The sequence below is a fragment of the Crocodylus porosus genome, unplaced genomic scaffold, assembly GCF_001723895.1.
Source record: "Crocodylus porosus isolate Cpor-Errol unplaced genomic scaffold, CroPor_comp1, whole genome shotgun sequence".
Lineage (NCBI taxonomy): Eukaryota > Metazoa > Chordata > Crocodylia > Crocodylidae > Crocodylus > Crocodylus porosus.
In genome coordinates this window covers 77,569,813-77,590,086 of record NW_017728948.1, presented here as the reverse complement: position 1 = coordinate 77,590,086, position 20,274 = coordinate 77,569,813, and the positions used below count along the sequence as shown (strand labels likewise).

General features: G+C 43.0%; 1 protein-coding gene across 6 annotated transcripts in view; it reads left to right on the top strand.

Moving 5' to 3' along the window:
* Positions 1-20,274, top strand: part of ARHGAP24 (Rho GTPase activating protein 24) — a 407,100-nt gene that overhangs the window by 381,042 nt on the left and 5,784 nt on the right. For all 6 annotated transcript variants that reach the window (XM_019552870.1, XM_019552872.1, XM_019552874.1 and 3 more), the window contains 4 exons: positions 3,455-3,587; positions 6,638-6,711; positions 8,529-8,650; positions 18,901-19,969. In XM_019552870.1, the coding sequence (XP_019408415.1) occupies positions 3,455-3,587; positions 6,638-6,711; positions 8,529-8,650; positions 18,901-19,969 (1,398 nt within the window). The remainder of the gene's footprint in view (positions 1-3,454; positions 3,588-6,637; positions 6,712-8,528; positions 8,651-18,900; positions 19,970-20,274) is intronic.

Below are 20,274 nucleotides of genomic sequence, written 5' to 3'. Positions count from 1 at the left end.
ACTTATGGGGGGGTGAGGGGCACTAGCAGGGCTGCAGGGGGCTTTGAATTTTAATAACAGATTTTGGGAGTTTTATCAGAAAGCCAGGATCTCTGCATGACGAGCAAAGCTTCAATACAGCTGAATGACATTTATACACGTCTCAGTCAGACAATCTCATTTTGCAATTCCACCATCTAGTGGCAATGTGTTGGTAATGCTACTAACAGCAATGTTTGTGATGTACAAATTTTCCCTGGAACCTAGAACTGGGCATGATCTGTATTAGAGTCCACATCTCAGACCCTAGAGATCCAACTTGCATAGCAACAAGCAAGTGCTGTTACTGGAGTTCTAATAAAATGAAACAAAGCAAAGCCAGCTGACATTATTAAAGAGACTTGTATAGTTTACCTGGGAAATACAAAATATATTAGTTGTAATCTTTGGTCTGTTGCCATCTTACCCTTTAATATCCCCTTCAGTACCTATTGGGAGAGCCAGGTTATGAGTGTATTACAAACCTTTCCATGCCATGACTCTGTCATGTGGTTGACTGTAGGTGTAGACAAAGTAATGAAGCGCCCCTCCATGAGGCAGAGTAGTGTAGAGTTGATTAGAGTCATTTCCCCATTCCGATTATTTTTAATTACTTCTTGGTCTGTTTTTTGCTCAAGGAACAATTTCTTTGCCTCATATGAAAGACTAAAATTGGGTCTCCAGTGCAGCAGACAGTTTTCCACAGTACTGGCAATAATTAGAAGAGATTCAGTGCAGTTAACCCTCTCATTCTGTGGCCTATATTACCAGTTCTTACTGATTCTTTTTTGTCTTTTGTCTGTCATTCTGTATGTCCTGTATTTCTAAAAGGTTTCTTTATTTTTTTTTGGCTAGTTTCTTTTAAAATGTGTTTTAAGTTCTGGCCATGATTTTTGGAATTTCCTTATTTAATAAGATGAGATTGAGAAGAGATCACAGCAAAACAACTTTTCATTTTGAGGCCTGATCTAGTGAGCTGGTGCTTATACAGTGAGGTCTTCTTGCAGTATTTCTGTTCCTTTTTACCAGGACAACTGACAGTTCCAAAATTAAGGCTTATACTGCACACTCTGCTTTCTCTAGCTTCTCTCCCTTATTAGATTTCTTCCATGATCTACTTCCATACACCATCGTAAATCTTTTCTTATCTAATTACATCTCTATATGAAGGCTACTTTGTATGTTTTTAAAAAAGAGAGAGGTACTATTTCATTGCTTGTTGATAGAATTTTGAAGCTATGGTTCATGAGCCTTTTATCTGTAATATCTATAATAATTTAGTTTGTAAACAAAGATATGAGTCATTTGATCTAGACTGTAGCTAGGTAGAGGTTTAAAAAGGGATTTGTATTCTGATACAGTAAAATATAAATAACATCCTGTCTTGAAACAGCATGGCAAAAACTTTGTGGAATCTTTTGGAGCCACTATCTTGGACCTAAATCTCATGTACACCTCCTCTTTTTCCATGAGCTAAGCATGTCCAAATGAGGGTTCAAACAGAAATTCTGTGTGTGTGTGTGCGTGTGTGTGTGTGTGTGTGTGTATTATATATATATATATAAAAGTCAGGCTTGCTTACAGTTCACTGGATTGTCACTGGTAAGTATCAGTTGGACTTGCTTTTAACTAATAACTTACTGATGTGTAATTGCTTCTAAATTGATACACCCCTGAGCCAGAAGATCTAAGAATGTGTCAGATAAAATAGGGAGTGTGTCCCTGTAGCATACACGTCCACCTTCCTAATAATTATTTTGTTATTCTTGACTTCTGGCCCTTGGTGTGTGTTAACAGTTCTGATTCTGTTAGGCTGCTCAAGAATCAGTGCATAACTTTAAAGCTGATGTGCAAAGGGTAGGGTTTTTTTTGAGAGAGAGACCAAAATCCACCCCAGGAGAATTAATAGCCCACTGGTACTGGCTACGTCACTCACCTGAGATGTAATGGTTTAAGTCAGCTCCATTGACTGAGGAGGTACAAAGTCTAGGGCTTTGAAGAGATCCAACATTCGGCTACTTCAAAAAGGAAGGGAGAGGAATTGCTGTGTAGGAATGCACATCAGCTGTTACTGTGGTACTCTTGTGTCTGCATGCTGTTGCAGCAATATGAGTGAGCTAAATTACTGTAATTTTCACCCTGAATGAAGTAAGTGTAAAGTGGCAATGGCTTTGCTGCATGTGAATGTTTTATAGAAACATGCAGAAATAACAGTTACATTGTAACAGCTTATACTGTTATAGCTGCTACATCTGACTACAATCTGATCTTGGATAAGACTGTGAGAGTATGTGTTAAACTAGCACTAAAACTCCTCTGATTAAGCCTTCTCTGCCCACCCCCTTTGAGTTCAGCCATGAGAATCAGTCAGTTGTGGGTGGTACCACTGTGTCACTAAATGACCTTGAGCAACTTTCTGTGCCTTGGTGTACCTCAGAGAAAACAGGCAGTGTCCATTGCATAGGGTAAGGAGGGCTTAAATAACTACTGTATGTAAAATACATCAAGATCTTCTGCCAAAAGGTACATTATTAATTATTAGTGGGAAAGTGTTACATGCATGGGAATTAAACAGTAATTCAGATAAAAGGGAGCTTTGATTATATATGTGTGGAATAAATGGTTTTGTACAGAACATGTTTACACAATACCATAGAAGGCACTGAGATTGTAGAATTCAAATAGGCTGGAGGCAGGTGTCTATAATCAGAGCCAGTTCAAGGCTTGCTTTGAGAAAAGTCCCTCTTGCTGAACTGTTCTGCCTGCTTGCCATTCCATAGGAGAACTGATATGTATTGTTCAGTCAAGCTGTGTTCAGAAAAACAGACACAAGTTTCCTGGGAATTGAGGTCTGTTTATAATTGCTTAATAATAATAAATGATCCATTGTAAGAGCTGTGTTCATAGGTATCCTTGCAAGTCATTTGTGGGACAAAGCAGCCCAGGATAGACTAAACCAATTAATTGCACCTTAAGTTGTGATAGGGCCACATGTTCAATCAATGAATGGCATGATAACAAAGTTATTCCACAGAAAAAAGTTAAATTACTTTGTGGCTTGTTCCTATTATGCCATTAATTGAATGTGTGGCCAGGTGCTCCTTTGAGGCTAGGAGCTCGGTGAGGCTCCTGCCATATGGATGCACCATGTGCTTTCATGGCTGAGAAACCACAGTTGACGTTGCTCGCAGCTGGGTGGGGAGAGCAGCTCCCCCTGCACCAACAATAAGGTGCGACTGAATCTGACGCTGGATCCCACATACACATGTGGCATGGCAGACGGCACAATTGTGTGGATCACACATCAGATCCTATCACGCCTTTACCTGAACATCAGCCAGTGGCCTAAGTTTTGTAAAACAGCAAACTGTAGGCCTCCAACTATACAGCATCCCACATATCCCCAACAGTAATCTTTTACCTTCCCTCCTGCCAGCAATACAGATGTGCACACAGTGGCATCACTGCTCAAGCTATATCTAAGAGAACTCCCAGAACCAGTTATTCCCTATGCAAAGTATGAGGATTTTCTTTCCTGTGCCAAGCTGCTCAGCAAGGAGGAAGAAACGGTGAGTTGGCTGCCTGGTCTGTAATTAATGAAAAGGTTGGGGTTTTGTAATCAGCTTTGGTTTTGGAAGTCAAGTTGGATGGACCAGTTTTGCTGCTGTTTTGTGCTTGCAACAGATATTACATTTTGCACTATATTAGGGCTTCATTGTAAAGATTCAGGTCATTTTTCAAAGGAACCAGAGCTAGGTAACTTTCTCCAGCACAGCCAGCTATTTTTGCACCCTGGGCAGAGTGGGAGGGGATGCAGGAAAGGGACGGAATGGGGGTGTGCTGAGCACAGGAAAACAGAAGTAAGGAGGTGAACAGTCTTACCTGACAAGGCATAGGTTCACCCAGATGTTGGAAGCTCCCACCTCAAGGAGCAGGGACAGAGTCCCCACATCAGTCTCACACCCCTACACTCTGGACAATGACTAGTATATACAACACTTACCATCTCACAGCTGCCAGTGACCTGTATATAAAACCCAACTGTAAAAGCGTTAATCTGGAAGCAGTAAGAGGATTAACTCAGTAGCTGTTGGCTTGCAGAGAATGGAAAGGGGGTGTGAGGTTGATAAAGGGACAGAGCAGGGACAAAGCTAAGAGACTCTGGATGAGCTCGTGCCAAGCAGAGTACCTTCCAGACATTCTGAGACCCCCCTCCCTTGTCAGCATCCCAAAGCTTGTGTCCTAGTTGCTCTGCTTACTCAAAAGTGCAAAGGTCACTGTGGAGTCAAATAAACAGTCATATGCCTGTATAGACTGTGACCCATTGAATCATGGTCAAGAAAGATGTCTGTTATGTTAGGACATTTCATGGAAGAGACTTCCTTTTGGTCCTCTGAACTGTCATTCACTGTTGCCTGTCACAAACTCCTGCTGAACTCATTGGGCCTTAAATTAGGAGTAACTTTTTAGTAAGTGCCACAGAGGCCTAAGTCTTATTGATTTTCAGTTGGAATCTTAGGAGGATTTGAAATTTCGCCTGGGCTTCTAGTCCTTAAAATATCACTCATGTTTTTGCCAAGCCAGTTTCTATCAGCTCTGATTTAACTTATCCCAGATATTAGCTGAATTCTTCTTTGCCTATTGCTTCTTAAAAATGCTGGCCTAGCTTCCCAGATTTGCTGGACTGGTGTGAAGCTGATGAACAGAACAGAGGAGCTAACCCATAATGTCAATGTCTTTTCTACAGAAAGTTGAGGGCAAAGTATCTTCTGTGTTGACATCATAAATGAGACTGCTCTCCTTTGCACGTCCCTTTTTGTATGTTAGCAGCTGCTGTATGGTATCATCCCTTGTTTTTTTCTTTTTACATCAGATTAACCACAAATAAGTTTACTCTTATCGATTTAGCCCATTTTCTAATTTTCCAAGATAATATTACAGTTCTGGTTTGTTTTGTTGTCCTTAACTCTGGCTGATGAGCCAGAAGTAAAGTCCTCTCTATTCCCCAGCCTCTAAATTAGTAAAATTTCATAATGGCTTGGACCTTTCCTAACTGAGAGATTACCTGTCTCCTGAGCCATTTATCTATTGCTGCCAGACGGCTGGGAAAGCTCTGTCTCCCTTGATTTAAAGGAGTTGTGGCAATGTACTCTATCATTTTCAGCTCTGAAACAAGCTCTCCCATCCAGTTTGAAAGACTCCTGGTGTGTGTTGGTCTTCACCATTTCCTGTAAGGTGCATTGTTTTGCTCTGTTATTTATTTTGTTTAATGTAATTTATGGTGGGATAAGCACTGTGATTTACTTTTCTGCCTATCTGAGTGCCCTGCACCAACCCCATGTAACTATTTGATACCTTTATCATAACAATAACCAGGTTAATACTTGTTCATTCCATTCTCCAATTAATTGTACATCCATGTAACAGTATTCGTGTTTGCCCTGTATTTCTTTAGCTTCCTTGAGACTATTACATGAAATATTTATTAGCTATACTTGAAAAAAAGGCTTTAATCTTGATGCAATGCCTGTTTGAACTTGGAAGCTAGCCTGGCTATGGGATACTGACAGTATGAATGTCTGGTACTAAAAAAGATAAGCCATTTTTTATCCTGGCTCAGCTGCCTGATTGTTAGAGCATCAACTAATTTTTTCAGCCATTATGTTGAATTCTCCTGCTGTGCAAGTTACAAGTGATGTCAGTATTCATCTAGGTAGCTGTTCATCTTCTCAATTCCTTTTCTAGCACCCAGCCAGCAACTATTTATGGTATCACGATTTCTTTTCCATCCTGAATTGCACTGAAATCAAACAACCTGGGACAATACCAAAGGCTCAGCTGAACCAAATGCACTGGCAGCAGGACCTTATCTTGGGTCTATTTTCTATGGGCACAGAGGCTAAATTCATGATGTTATGGTTCTTCTCAATCTACTGAGGGCACAGATAGAAGTAATAATTTGCTTGTCTGGTGCTGGTATAGACTACAGGCAACTGGAATTTTTCAGTGATTTTTTTTTTTTTTAACGTTAATATGCCAGTTTGCCAAAATGGAAACTTTTCACCTTTCCAAGACAGATTTTTTTTTGTCTGAGAGAAAAACCTCTGATAGCCAATAATCCAGTGTTCACAGCTCTCACTGGGGATGTGGAAGACCGAGCTTTAAGTTCTTCATTAGACTTTAGAAGAGCCTGAGCTTGAATGTTGACCATCTGTTTCAGTTGACATAGAATGACTGAGCATCCCTCTCTTTCTAAGTAAAAAGCCAGGGGAGATTGCTCTTGGTTTTGTCCAATATGACACTTATTACTAGAACATTTTTGAAACCCTGAAAACTTTCATTGGGCAACAAAGTGGTTTTGTTAGCCAGCTTTGGTATATTCCTTGTTAGGCAGCCCAAAGATTGCTTTGCCCACCCAAAACAGCTTCTGTAGGCAAGTAAGCATAGTTTATCTGGTGCTGATATGAGCAACTGTACTACTTCATTTTTTAGTGTATTCTATTTTATTAATACTACAGACCAGACTCAACTATGTTCTTAATATTGTAATGATTAAGAATGATTTTGTTGAATGCTAAATACTGAGAGCCTTTTGAGTTCTTTCTTTTTATTTACACAGGGGCTGAAGGAATTAGTGAAGCAAGTAAAGAGTCTTCCACCTGTTAATTTCAATTTGCTGAAGTACATCTGTAGGTAAGTGCATTTGCAAGAATATCCTCAACATGTTTATTTCTCTGACATGCCAGATATACTTGTGTCTCTGTATGAATGCATCAAAGGAAAAAGTTTAATAAAGAAAGTCACAGTGTTGGTAAATTTACATTAATGCAATTAGAGTTTTGCTTACTAAACTGTTACTAACTTATTCTGAAGTTGCACAACTATGAGTGGAATTAATTAACAGCCCAGAGCTGAAAACAAAGGCAAAGAGATGTAGCTGGGTAAAGGAGTGTCAACTCTTGGCTATATTTACAGCTCTTAATTACCTGCTACATTTGCAAAATTCCTGGAGCTATCACTACTCAGTGCTTCTCCTCCATGCCCTCCAATTGTTTCACTGGCTCTTAAAACCTTTGAACTCCTTTGTGTCAAAAGTTAATCTTTCATCTAGTGGATTTTCTGATGTTAATTGAATTCAACCAAACATTATCATATTAATCTTTCCAAGTAGGACAGAATTAACTAGCTCACTATACTTTGCTTAGCCTTAAATGAGAAAAATATCAGTGAAATAAGCCTAAAAATTGAAATGCATCATGACACTTAAACTTCTCTCTTTTCCTTAGTTAATGAGAAAAAGAGAATATAATATAGAATAAAGACTTCTGGCACAAGATACTATTAGAATAGTATTTTATCATAAATGTCTTTCTCACCCCAAACAATTAATTTTAATTGTAAAGCTATTTGTTTTTTGGTTACTATCAACTTCTAATGGCATAAGGTTAATTAATGTACACTTGAGGTAAAATATAGTTTTTCATCAAATATAGTTTTGATGGAGTTTGTTACATGTATTCACTTTTTTTGGTTAAGAGCTTGTTTTGTTAGGAGCTATCAAGAACATAGTTATTACTTAGGCTTTAAAACTCAGCATATTATATCAGAAAATTTAAAAACTATATAGGGAGGACACATGCAAAACAATTCCCATTTTGATGGGTCCCATGATAGATACCAATTAACAGCATCTCTCCCTCCACCCCTCCCCCAATCTTGCATTCTCTCTACAAATTACAACCCCCGCCCCCCCAGAATGCCATGGTTTAGAAATGAAAAGTTCCAGGACAGTGATGCATCTAGTTAAAGGATCAACATGCCCTCTTGCACTAAGGTATTGAAGATCCTTCCTTTTCTTTGCTTCAGACATCTCATCCAAGATCCTTTCTTCTCTTCCCTAAAAGTCTTTCAAGGCATGAAGAACAGGATCTCATCTGTGTAAGCTCCAAGGAGTTGTGTGTCACAGCCCTTGTCTACAACGCCTACATGCTAAGCCTGAAGGCACTTCCTTGAAGCATGCCTGGCCTATTCACTCCCACTATATGCACCAAATCCCAGAAATGAGGCATTTTAGCTACTTTAGAGCTGCTTTGTGTGTGTACCAGACAGAAAGCCTAAGAGTAGAAGCTTTCTAAGGCAGCTACATTGCCTTATTTTCAGGAGTTGGGTCCCATGGATGGAGTATGGATGACTGGGTGGAGCATACATGGCACAGTTCCCAGGCACAGCAAAGACTCAGTGTAGAAATTCTCACTATAAGCCATGCGTGATGGAACATAGTAACTTTCTACAGATAAGACCCTCACCTTCACCTTCATGATCCACACAGCATTACATGTGTACTGGCAGGAAGCTCCAGTGCAGAAAAATTTCTGGATTCACCACAGAACATTTTTCATACCAAGTTCTTAGTTTCCCAGGAAATCCCATGCAAAAATGCTGCTGTAAGGCTGCTGATCCACCCTTGATTTTTCTTTACCTCAAGGCTGCCTTTTTTCTAATTCTAACAGATTCCTGGATGAAGTCCAGTCCTATTCTGGTGTAAACAAAATGAGTGTGCAAAATCTAGCAACTGTCTTTGGTCCCAACATCCTGCGCCCAAAAGTAGAAGATCCTCTGACCATCATGGAGGGTAAGTTAAAGGAAAGGGGATCAACGCTCCAAGTGGGAAAGAAGGAACATTTGCTTGTTAATGTGTAGACAGAGATTTACTTCCATTAAGTGCAATGCAAAATTTGCTTCTGTATAGGAGAGTGAAATTTCCACTGTGGTGCTTCAGGCACTTCATCAAAGGCAGCTTAATGTAATGCATGGCTTTACTCCTGAAAAGTGACTCTAAAAATGGCACCTTCGTCCTTCACAGACCTGCTCCTACTGGAACTGCAGTTGAATCTGCAGATTTTAGTGACCAAAATGTACTTACTGCTTTATGTTCCTGTAAAATTGAGAGAGACACAAGGGAGTTGCTGGATTTTTCTCCTTTTTATGCAACTACAACACTGTGTTTCAATTTCCTGTACCTTTTGAATCTATCCACAGCAGTGAGGTGTCACAGACAGAAAGTTGTAACATGACAATGCCATTTTTTACTGTTGCCTTCACAGCAGAGTATAAACAATCCTGCTAGAACACCTGTCATCTTATTAATATTTAAATTACAGTAGCACCCAAAGATGCCAGTTGTAGTTAGCTTATGTCTGAATCAAAATATCAGTACTACAACTCTTTATTAAAGCAGTGGGAAGGGAAGGATTAAAATAACTGAAAATCCAGATCATACATTTTAACCAGTTCTCATGTATTTTAAGCTCTTGATATTTGTTTTTGCGTAGGATCACAGGACTCTGGGAAAGTAGGGCTGGAAGAGACCTCATGAGTAGTACAGCACCTAACTCAAGGCACAGTCAACTCAACTAAACTATCCCAGTCAAGTGTCTGTCCAATCTGTCCTGTCCTTCACAACTTATGCTGCACTTCAGACAGGGAACAGCTAGCCTTGAGCAAAACAATCTGTTTTATTTGTGATAAACATTGATGCATAAATCCAAGTGTTTTGACCAGTGGTGTCTCGAGTTGTCTGGCAAAAAAAAACTGTCTCTACTTCCACAATGAACTGTAAGATCTTTTATATACACAGCTTCCAAAGAAGGCGGTAGTACTTAAATATTTGAAAGGATGCAGGATTCAGACAATAGCTGTTTGCGGTGAATGAAACAAAAATGACATTACAAGCAAAACCTGGAATCTTAAGAATATTTATCCCAAGATTTAATTTAAATTAAGGTTTAATTTCTTCTTCTTCATCTCCTCGTTGTTCTTTTTGGCACCTTGTCAAAATCTGCCCTCCTGTTTCTGTTCTGGGGAAATTGCATGCTCTTCACCTAGAAATCAGCTGTAAAATACAAAGGTCCTACACCAAATGTTCCCCAGAAGGCAAGAATATTATGAGGAAAGACAAGATGTTTTTGTTTTAAGGAGTTTTCCTTTGGCTTAGTTTTGTGCTTGTTAAAAAATTCCTTCATAGCTTAAACATGACTATGTTTTCCAAAACCAGTGGCACCTTGGCTGTGTAGGTATAGTAGCCTTGCCATCCTCAGCAGCAGTGCCCCCATTCTTTCTGTGCTTCTTCAGATAAACTGAACTAAACTGGGGACCATACAGCATTTCTGTGTGAGCCTTTGAGCAAGCTAGTTAGCACCACTGTGACATTGCCAAGTCAAACACTGATAAGCATATTAGCCCTTTTGCAGTGTTCTGTGGATGTGACATCCAGTTTAAGAGGCAGCCTGCCCAGAGCAGGGTAGTGGGCCTGAGGCACAGCAAATCTGCTGTGTGGATGTGGCTGTTTTGGAGCCTTTCATCTCTTATACAGCAGGCCAAACAGTTGAAAATAATCTTGAATCCAGCATTTCCAATTCACATAAGAAAGGCATATCAAGGCATTCATTCAGAACTAGGGGTTGAGGGTCAAGGCAGAACCTTTTAAAGAATTGTCTTCATTTCAGTCCACATCTCAGGTTTTTTTTTGTCACAGTGATATGTGAAATGAAGCACAAAGAATAATGATCAGTTTAAATTTGGTTTAAAAATTGTGCCACTGGCAAGCCTGCCACAAAAGCTTAATTTTTCTGACCTTCTAGGTGAAAAACTGTAATGCCAGAATGTCTGGCAGTAGTAATATGAGGTTTGGCATGGAAGCCACACTTTTGGAGGAAAAGTACCTTTGACTGAACCCAAGAAAACTCACTTTGACTAAGCCAATTCATGACCTATTGATAAAATTGTCTTTTCAAAGCTTTGCTCATTAATCTTACACTGAGCTGTAGCTAAAGACAACTGTGATGAGCACCATCTGTGCCTACCTTAGCTGTGTGGAGAAATACAGAAGAACTTGCATAGTGAGTGGGAGTGGGTTGTCCAGGTCTCTTTCCTTATTTAGTGGAGCAGCTGGTGGGGGCTGAGAACTCAAGCAGGGCAGCTGCCAGCAAGCTCCCTGCCAAGTCAGGTGGCTTGGGGGCTTGCTGGCAGATGTTCCATTTGTAGGACAGTTCCTGGTCAGCCCTCTGCTAAGTGAGGGGAGCCTGCCTGGCAGGGGGCTCACCAGCAGCTGCCCTATGCCTGGTACAGCTCCTGGTAAACCCCCTTCTGGGCAGGGAAGCCCCATCCAGGAGGATACTTGCTGGCAGCTGTGTCCCCCAGTGTCCACAGCCACCAGGGCAGCTGTCTCCTGGGCCCCGTTCACATCGGGTCCCTTCCCAATGTGCACGGGGCCAGGAGACAGCTGCTGCTGCAAACAGCAGAGCTCTTCTAGTTCCATGTGTATTAGGAGCAGAACCCATGCCCTTGCCAGCACCTGGGGGAGCCTGGAGCTGCTGCAGTGGGGCAGGGGAGGCCAAGAGTAGCCTGTACCAGGCTGCTCCCATTGGGAACAAATCTGCTGTTAACAGGATGCATGTGTAGACATGCTCCTGGGAAAAGCTTACTGCACAGTAAAATACTGCGAGTAAGGCAAAAGTGCATTAATTGCATGGTGTAGACATGTCCAGTGTGTGTTACCTTTTAAATCTAGTTTGCACAATTCCATATCATTTCACTAAAATCACCACATAGTTTCAACAGGATATATTCAACAATGGTTCACTGTAAAGACCCCTTGTATATTATTCCATTTTAGAAGTGGGTGAAATAGTCTCTTGAACTAGATATAGTATATGCTGCAATTAACTTTGTATTTCAGTTTAGTTGTGTAACTATATTTGGTCTAAATTTTGAGAAGTTTCTCTTATTTGAAAGTGCCACATAATGTTTTTTGTCCAAATGTTTTTCAAATGTATTGAAAGAAGTTTAAGGCTGAACTTTCAAATTATTTAAATCCTTTCTGCATCACTGTTATCTGATTTATACCTTAAAGTATTTCTCAACATTTAACAAATTTCCACTTCCCAATAACCTGATATGATAGAGCTTCCAACAGTATTGATCTTTAAAGACAGGTCACTATGGAAATCACTTATTTCTGCCTCTGTATAGGGCTGTGTGAAGCTTCAGTAACCGATTCAATTCAGAGGAGATTTGGCTCAATTAGGTGGCCAAATCTCCAAATCTGAAATGAACTGGGAGATCCATTAAAAGGTCTGAATTGATTTGGAGAGATTTGGTGATTCGGAAGGCTTGCAGGAAACAGAAACAGAGAAGAGGGAAGGGTATGGGGTGATATTCTGTATATTGAAAAGGCTGAGTGGGGAAAGACTGCTCTGATATTGACATCTGTAGCTGGCCAGTGACTGTGATCTTTCTCTGAGTTCCCTTCCAGTCACAGTGCTCCGGGGGAGGGACATAGAAACAACATATCAAGCTGTGTCTGAAGTGATCTGTGCCTTTTATGAGCTGTGTCTCTCTTGGACCAGCAGCGTCTGAAAGGGTCTGGCTTGTTATCAAGTCTCTTGGTAACTAGTCTCTGTTCTTGTAAGTTATATCCAATCCTTTACTACTTACCCTTGCCTACAATCCCTATTGTTATCCTTATCCATTCCTTTCAACTTATGCTTCCCCCAAAATCCTCTTATTTGTTCTTGTTAGTCTGTCTTAATTCTTTCCCCCCCACAAAAAAGAAATCTGTGTTTACCCTGACAGTGCATCATCACTGTGCAGGAAAGCACAACATATATTACACACACACATTTTGCAGCACACCAAACACTATGAAGTGTTCTGGAAAGGCAGGTGCCAGGTCTTCTGTCAGGGGAAGGAGAGGGGGCAGAGGGAGAGCTGCAAGTTCTTCCTGTCCCAAACATAGATGCACCCTCTTTCCTGGCAGCGATGAGTTTTCTGCTGCTTTTGGGAGCAAGGATTTAGTAGCAGTGCCTGCACCTGCCCCACCACTATTAACACTACTAAACAGCAGCAGCATGACATTCTCCACCCCGATTTCAGTTCCCAGCATGAGCCTTCCAGTGCCAAAGGAGCTGGATCTGGAAGCAGAGGAGCTCAGGGCCATAGCAAAGGAAATTCTGGGGAAGGAGGGAGAATCTGAGTTTGTGCTCCACACCTCTCGAAGTTCCCCTAGAGGCCAGTCTCCTCTGGAAGACACTTTGGAGGAGGTTGTAGGGGCAAGTGGCTTAGCTCCTCCTGTTGTGCCTCTGCCTGGTGAGGAGGGGGATAAGGCAGGATCCCCACCCTCAACCCAGAAGCAGGTAACTAGTGTAGTATTGTACACAACACCCTGCTGTCTAACAGCGCAATATTGAGATCCTGAGCGTTGGCCTGACTCTTCAGGGCAACAGATGCTGAACAAAGTGGAAGAGCTGACCATCCCAAGTAAGCTTATCCCCAGTGCTTTGGGTGGCCTCTCTTACCTTCCTAATGCACCCTCCTTTGTCCTGGCTTTCCCCCACTGGTCCAGGGTGGCCTGCCTCTGCTTCTTGGGGATAGGGGCTTTGAAGCAAGAAGTGGACTTATTTTTGGGCATGCTCCCACTGGTGTCAGGCTGAGGAGGAACAAGGGCAAGGGGATGCTTCCTTCTGAGATGCAGCAGCATTGCTGTAGTGGTAAAGTGTTTCATATCCTTGCCACGGCTGATCTGCTTTCAGCTTTCATATACCTGAGATCATCTACCACCTCAAAATGAACCCAGGTGGGAGGTGTGGAGCACAAACTCAGATTCTCCCTCCTTCCCCAGAATTTCCTTTGCTATGGCCCTGAGGTCCTCTGCTTCCAGATCCAAGTTCATTTTGAGGTGGCAGATGATCTCGGGTATATCCATCTGCTGGAGAAAAATACAGGACAGCTAAGAGGAGCTGGGAACCTGCAGGAGCGGGGGGGATGGGGAATTACAGAAGGTGTGGGTGAAGCCTGAAAACAGCAAGACAGAGAGCAGAAAATCACAGGAAAAGCAGCAGGGCAGCAGGAAAGCAGAGAAAGGCAGCAGAAAGTCACAGGGAAAAGGCACTAGATCACATGGCAGGCTTAAAGGCAGCAGGGACAGCATGAAAGCAGGGAAAGGTTGAGAGGTGGCAGAAAAGGGGAGATGGAATTGGGAGGAGGTCAGGAAACTAGTGGGGGGTGGGGCTCTGGAGCTGAGAGAGAGACAGAGAACAAGGCTGGAATTTAAGATAGGGAAGGGACTGGGATTCAGTAAAACATGACCCAACTCAGGGTTGCAAATGACAGTGGTTTTATTGAACAGGGGAGATGGTGACACAATGTCTTATTGGCTCCCTTGCACCCACCCACCTACTCCCCCCCCACACACACACACACAATGGCAGCAGGGGCTAGAGAGGTTTGGTGGAGGGGTTGAAGTCCACTGAAGTCCAGGAGGAGAGAGAGAGAGTCCAAACTGTAGGAGTAGGTATGCAGGTAATATCTACCTGTCCAGGCTGGAAAGGGGTCCTTGTCCAGTAGGTGTTGTCCAGAGGGGGGTCACTGGCAGGGCCTCTGGGTGGATAGGTGGTGTGGCATGGTGCTGGTCCAAATGGAGAGGGTGTCCCACTGGGTCTGTCTTCACTGCCCCTTTTTATAGGGGCAGATCTTGTGTAACCCTAGTGACAGGAGGCATGCCCAGGCAAGGGTCAGCCCCGGGCATACTGAGCATGTGTGCTACATCCAGGGATGTGCAGTTTCGGGTGTTTGTAATGGTGAGAGTTACTGGTTCTGCAGGGTCTTTTGTCTTTCCAATGCTGGTCTTGTCTGTGTTCCTGGGTGAGGTCTGTGGTTCCTGGATGAATTGATGTGAGACGATGGCCCAGTCGTTACAGGCCATTCAGTAGAGGCCTGCTACCATTGTATTTCAATCATTCCCAATCATTCTCATTCATTGGGGAACCAATTTACATGGTAGGGGTACATGATCCATACAGTTGCAACACGGGATGCCCAGGCAGCAGACAGCAGATGGAGGCTTGACGTATAAAATGGAAACTTGACATGATGTTAGTTCACTTACAAACATAGGCCTAAACCATGCAATATCCATATGAAACAGTAAAAATCGATGCAAACCTAATAATAATACAATATAAAACAATGGATATCCAAAACCAAAAACTTGCTATCCTACATCGTAGCTTACTTATATTTATCTATAGGGAGTAGAGAGGGAGAGAGAAAGTCAGAAATGGTTGGGAAGGGGAGCAAATGCAATAAAAAAAAGAGAAAAACTGGGGATTTTGCTACACATCCAGGGTTCAGGCAGATCATGGTGCTCATGGCCCCATCATACTGAGTGCCTGCATGCACCACCTTTAGCAAGATGTTGTGCCCAAGTATGCAGGGAGTACTTGAGGGAGGAGCTGCACAAAGCAGGTCTGCAGGTAGCTTTGCACTTCACCTCAGATTGCTGGAGCAGCCAGGGTGGAGATCATGCCTACCTCTCCCTCACAGGGCACTGGTGCGATCAGTCAAGGCATCAGTGGGCTCTCATGGCAAGGGAGATCATAGTGACCATGAATTGCATGGTGCAGGGGTGGCTTGTTGGGCAGGGCGAGCTCACCCGCAGGTTCATAGTCACCAACAATGGGGTCAATATGGTCAAGCCAATGTGTGATGCCAACTTTGTTGGCACCTGCTGTGTGGCACACAAGTTCCACCTCATGGTCATTTCAAAATTCAGGAAGGTGGCAAGCTACTTTCACCGGAGCATCAAAGGGGGCAAGATGCTGCAAGACAAACAGACAGAGCTAAGCACCCCATACCACAAAATCATGTGGGGTGTGGAAACTTGGTGGAACTCCACTTACCCGATGCTGGAATGGCTGGTCAAGCAACAGAAGGCCATCCACAAGATGGCCTTGGTGGGGGAGATTGGGATCAGCAGTCTCCTTAGCAAAACAGAGTGGGATACCATCTCTTAGATATTGGTGGCCCTCAAGCCATTCCTCAAGGCCACTGAGAGCCTCAGCACTGGCGATGCCCTCCTTAGCCAAGTGATCCCCATAGTGAAGGAGCTTGAGAATGAAATGGGGATGTTCCAGGAGACCAATGTTCCTGGCTGGGGCAAGACGCTTTCACCAGGTCCATGTGCTGGAGAGCATGCATGACCCAAGGATGAAGGGGAGCGTCTGCAGCAGCAAAACCCTTGATCACTGGACAGAGGTGCTGGTGAACAGTCAGGGAGGCAGAGGCAGAGGGTCCTGGAAGAAAGGGATCCACTTTCCTGGGCCAGCACTCCAACCACAAGCCAATCTCCTCCACCACAGCTGCTGCCAATGTGGGCCAAGGGCATGGCTTCAATGTTGGGATCCAGAGACACCAGACCCCACCATCACACAGGTAGCACAGAGGCCTCAGTGGCTTCTTATTTCACTGAGGATGTGGAGTTGCTGCACTGTGGCCCCTTGGCCTATTGGGCAACCAGCAGCCAGGTGTGGCAGGATCTAGCCACGGTTGCCTAGGAACACCTGTCCTGTCCACAACCAGTGTTCCAAGCAAGATGGTGTTCACCATTGCTGGTGATGTTGTGACACCCTACTGCACCTCCTTGGATCCTAGTTTGGTGGAGCTGCTGGTGAGGGCTTCCACCTGGAAGGAGCCCAGTACAGGAGACAGCAATTACCCTATTTTCTCAGACCTTATAACCTGAACATTTCCCCCAAAACCAGCTGGAGAAAATTGGGGTATGCATTAGATGTGAGGAAAAAGGACCCCAAGAGTTCAGAAATTTGGCAGGAATGGTGGGTGAGGGAATGACGCAAGGTTAACATTAATTGCCTTGTCTCTAGGAGCCATAGCTACCACTCTCCTCCTTGCTGCCAAATTTCCAAACCTGTGGGGAGCTCCGTCTCCAACCACACTCTGGATTAGGCTGGTGCATATAGTTGGTCTGTGGTCAGATCCAGTGCACTGAGTCCAGCATATAGCTCTGGAGCTGGCATGTTAAGCTAACCCCATGCACTAGCTCTGAAGCCATGTGACAGGTCAGCTTCTGTGCACCAATGATTGCACACTGGCTCTGGGGCAAATGCCAGGTTGGACCCAACATGTGGTTCCAGAGCCAGCACAGAGCCCAGGACTTGGCATGTAGTCCCACACTCAGCTTGCTGGGTCAGATCCAGCATGTAAGGTTGGACATGATACATGGCCCTGGATCTGGCACATGGAGCCAGGCCTGATACATGGCTCTGGAGAAGCAGGGAGCCCTGGACCTAGCACATGGGGTTGGACCTAGGACATTCAAGTATGACCCTGAATAGCTAGCTCTGGGTCCATCCTCATGGACAAACTCCAACCCTGTGTGCTGGCTCTGGAGGCACGTTCTGGGACTACATGCCAGGTCCAGTGCTGCCTGCTGGCTACAGAGCCTTTTCTTCAGGCTCCCCTTCAAAATCAAGGTGCATACTATATATGAAAGCATGGTATATGTGAGAAAATACAGAATCGTGCCTATGCAGCATCCTTGATGGTGAGGTAATGCTACAGATTCTTAACTGTGCAGATCTGTATAAATCACTTGTTTAATCATTTATGATTATTGCAGCCATTCAAAATACATGCCAAGAATTTTTTAGAAAACACACCAATTTTTTTATCTATCCTATATACATTTATGTTGGGGGGGGGGAGGGTTGTATTTCCAGTGAGGTTTTTTGATGTTTTCATCATTGGCCTAGCTCTTCCTACTGAAGTCGATAACAAAGTTCCAGCTGACTGCAGTTGGATTGCAATGATGCCAGCCCCAAGGAAAATTGTGCCCATGGCATGTTAAAAATGCTTTCAAGTTCAGTAGATCAGCTGCAATAAAAAAGACTACAAATAAATTATGCTTCAATATATATACCATGTATCCATGAATTAAAGGAGGTATTCTTGAAAGGAACTGTGACAAAGTAGCACAGATTTTCACTTTACCATAACAAAGAAAAAAAGATTACTAAGCATCTGTGACAAACTCAATTTTTACTAGATATATGCGAAAGAGAAAAAGTTCAGACTATTCAAATGAAACCTGTGTAAAAATGATATGGGCCAGTAGGAAATTATTGATTAAAAGTACACAGTGTGCCTCTGAAATCTACCTGGTGGCTTAAAAATGGGATGATGATTATAACCACTCTGACCTCATTACAGGAAGATTCTTAATAATCTCTAGTAGTGGTCTACTTAAAAAAATAGTGTGTTATCATTATTGCTCTTAGATTAGTTCCAGATGATAGTTCTGTAAATTAAATGAAATCATGTGATGTGCAAACCAAAGGTTTTTTAAAAAGGAATGTAACAATTTATTATGGTGTATTACTAAGTGAAGTGTTGTGTGGGTTTAAGGTTGTGATGTATATGTTCCTGGTGGCATCTTCCATGTAATATGACGGCATGATGTGCTTAAGTGGCTCTTCACAATCTCATATCCAAGGAGTTCAAGGGATTTGTATTAAATTAATTAAATATCTCACACAGCTACCCACTAGGCTAAAATGTTAATGCTATTGAAACTTCCTCCTCCTCCTCCTCCTTTTTAGAGGTATGCCTTTGCAAGGAGCTTCTTTCCTTTTCTGTGAAAAAGGGGTAGGCTACCCTGCAAGTGAAAAGGGGTGGATAGGCAGAAACAGGAATGGCTGAAATCTTTGCCCTAGTCTGAAGGTGCCAGCGAGTAGGCCTGAGCCAAGACAAGTTAGGAAGCAAAGTATTTTAACAAATGACTTTTCCATTTATTAAGAGGGCAAGAGAGACTGTATTGTGCTTCTCAGGTTGGAGCCAGAAGAAGGTGATATGAGAAACTGAGGTTTATTAATGTTTAATACATGCTTATAGAAGTATCTGTTAAAAAAATGTATACATTATATTAGGTTTTAGATATCCTTACAGAGTCCCTTCCAAAAGGATGGTATTTTCTTCATGTTTCAGGTTCATTACCCCATTAATGGCAGTGCATTTGTCGTCATCTTCTAGGTACTGTAGTGGTCCAGCAACTAATGTCAGTGATGATAAGCAAACATGAAGAGCTGTTTCCCAAGGACACAGACCTTCAGGCAGGGGAGCAGGTATGCAACAACAACAATGAGATTCTGAAGAAAATAATCATTGGTCAACTGCAGAACAAGGAGAACAATAACACCAAGGAAACAGCAGTGAGGCACTGTTCTTGGGATAAACCAGAGTCTCCTGAGAGAGGAAGCATGGATAATGGGTCTCCCATAGCCCTGCCAGGGAGCAAATCAAATAGCCCAAGAAACAGCATTCAGAAACTTGATGTCACAAAAAGCCCACCTCCCATGGTAAAAAAAAATCCAGCCTTTAATAAAGGCAGTGGCATAGTCACCAATGGGTCCTTCAGCAGCTCTGTGGAAGGCCACGAGAAGACCCAGACCTTACCAGATTGTATGCTGCAGGCCAGGAGGACATCATCCTTAAAAGGACCAGTTACTAAACTGGGCATGCACAGTGTGCAGAATGGAGGAGTGCGCATGGGCATTTCCAGCACAGATGGGCACAGCAATTCTCTGAACAGCTGGACTGCAACCTGGATGCCCAATGGGTATGTCACTCTTAGGGACAACAAGCAAAAGGAGTCAGTGAGTGACTCTGGGCAGCACAATAGACTCTCCACCTATGACAATGTCCACCAGCAGTTCTCCATTGTGAACTCTGATGATAAGCAGAGCATAGATAGTGCCACTTGGTCCACATCCTCTTGTGAAATATCCCTCACTGAGCACTCCAACTCTTGTCGAACATCTACCACCACCTGCCCTGAACACGACTTGTATGGGGGTAATTTTGAAGACTCAGTGTTAGATGGACCACCACAAGAAGACCTCTCTAACCAAGGAGACTTTGAAAGTAAAAGTGACAGAAGAAGTGTAGGGGGACGCAACAGCCAGGCTACCAACAGCAGTGACAACAGTGAAACATTTGTAGTGAACAATACCAACAGTCACAGTGCTCTGCACAGCCTTGTGTCCAGCTTAAAGCAGGAGATGGCAAAACAAAAGCTTGAGTATGAAACAAGGATAAAGAGGTAAGAAAGCTTGTCCCTATTGCATGTACTAATTACACAGTCAAGAAGTGGAGTAGCTCTCTTTTGAGGTAAATCAGAATGCAGGCAATGCTGCTAATGATTTCATAGATTTCATAGACATTAGGGCTGGAAGGGACCTCGGGAGATCATCATGTCCAAAGGGCAGGAAGTCAGCTGGGGTCATAGGATCCCAGCAAGGTAAGCATCCAATTTACTCTTGAAGGTAAGTGCTTTAACCATCTCCGCTGGCAGACTGTTCCAGACCTTGAGGGCTCAGACAGTAAAGAAATTCTTCCTTATGTCCA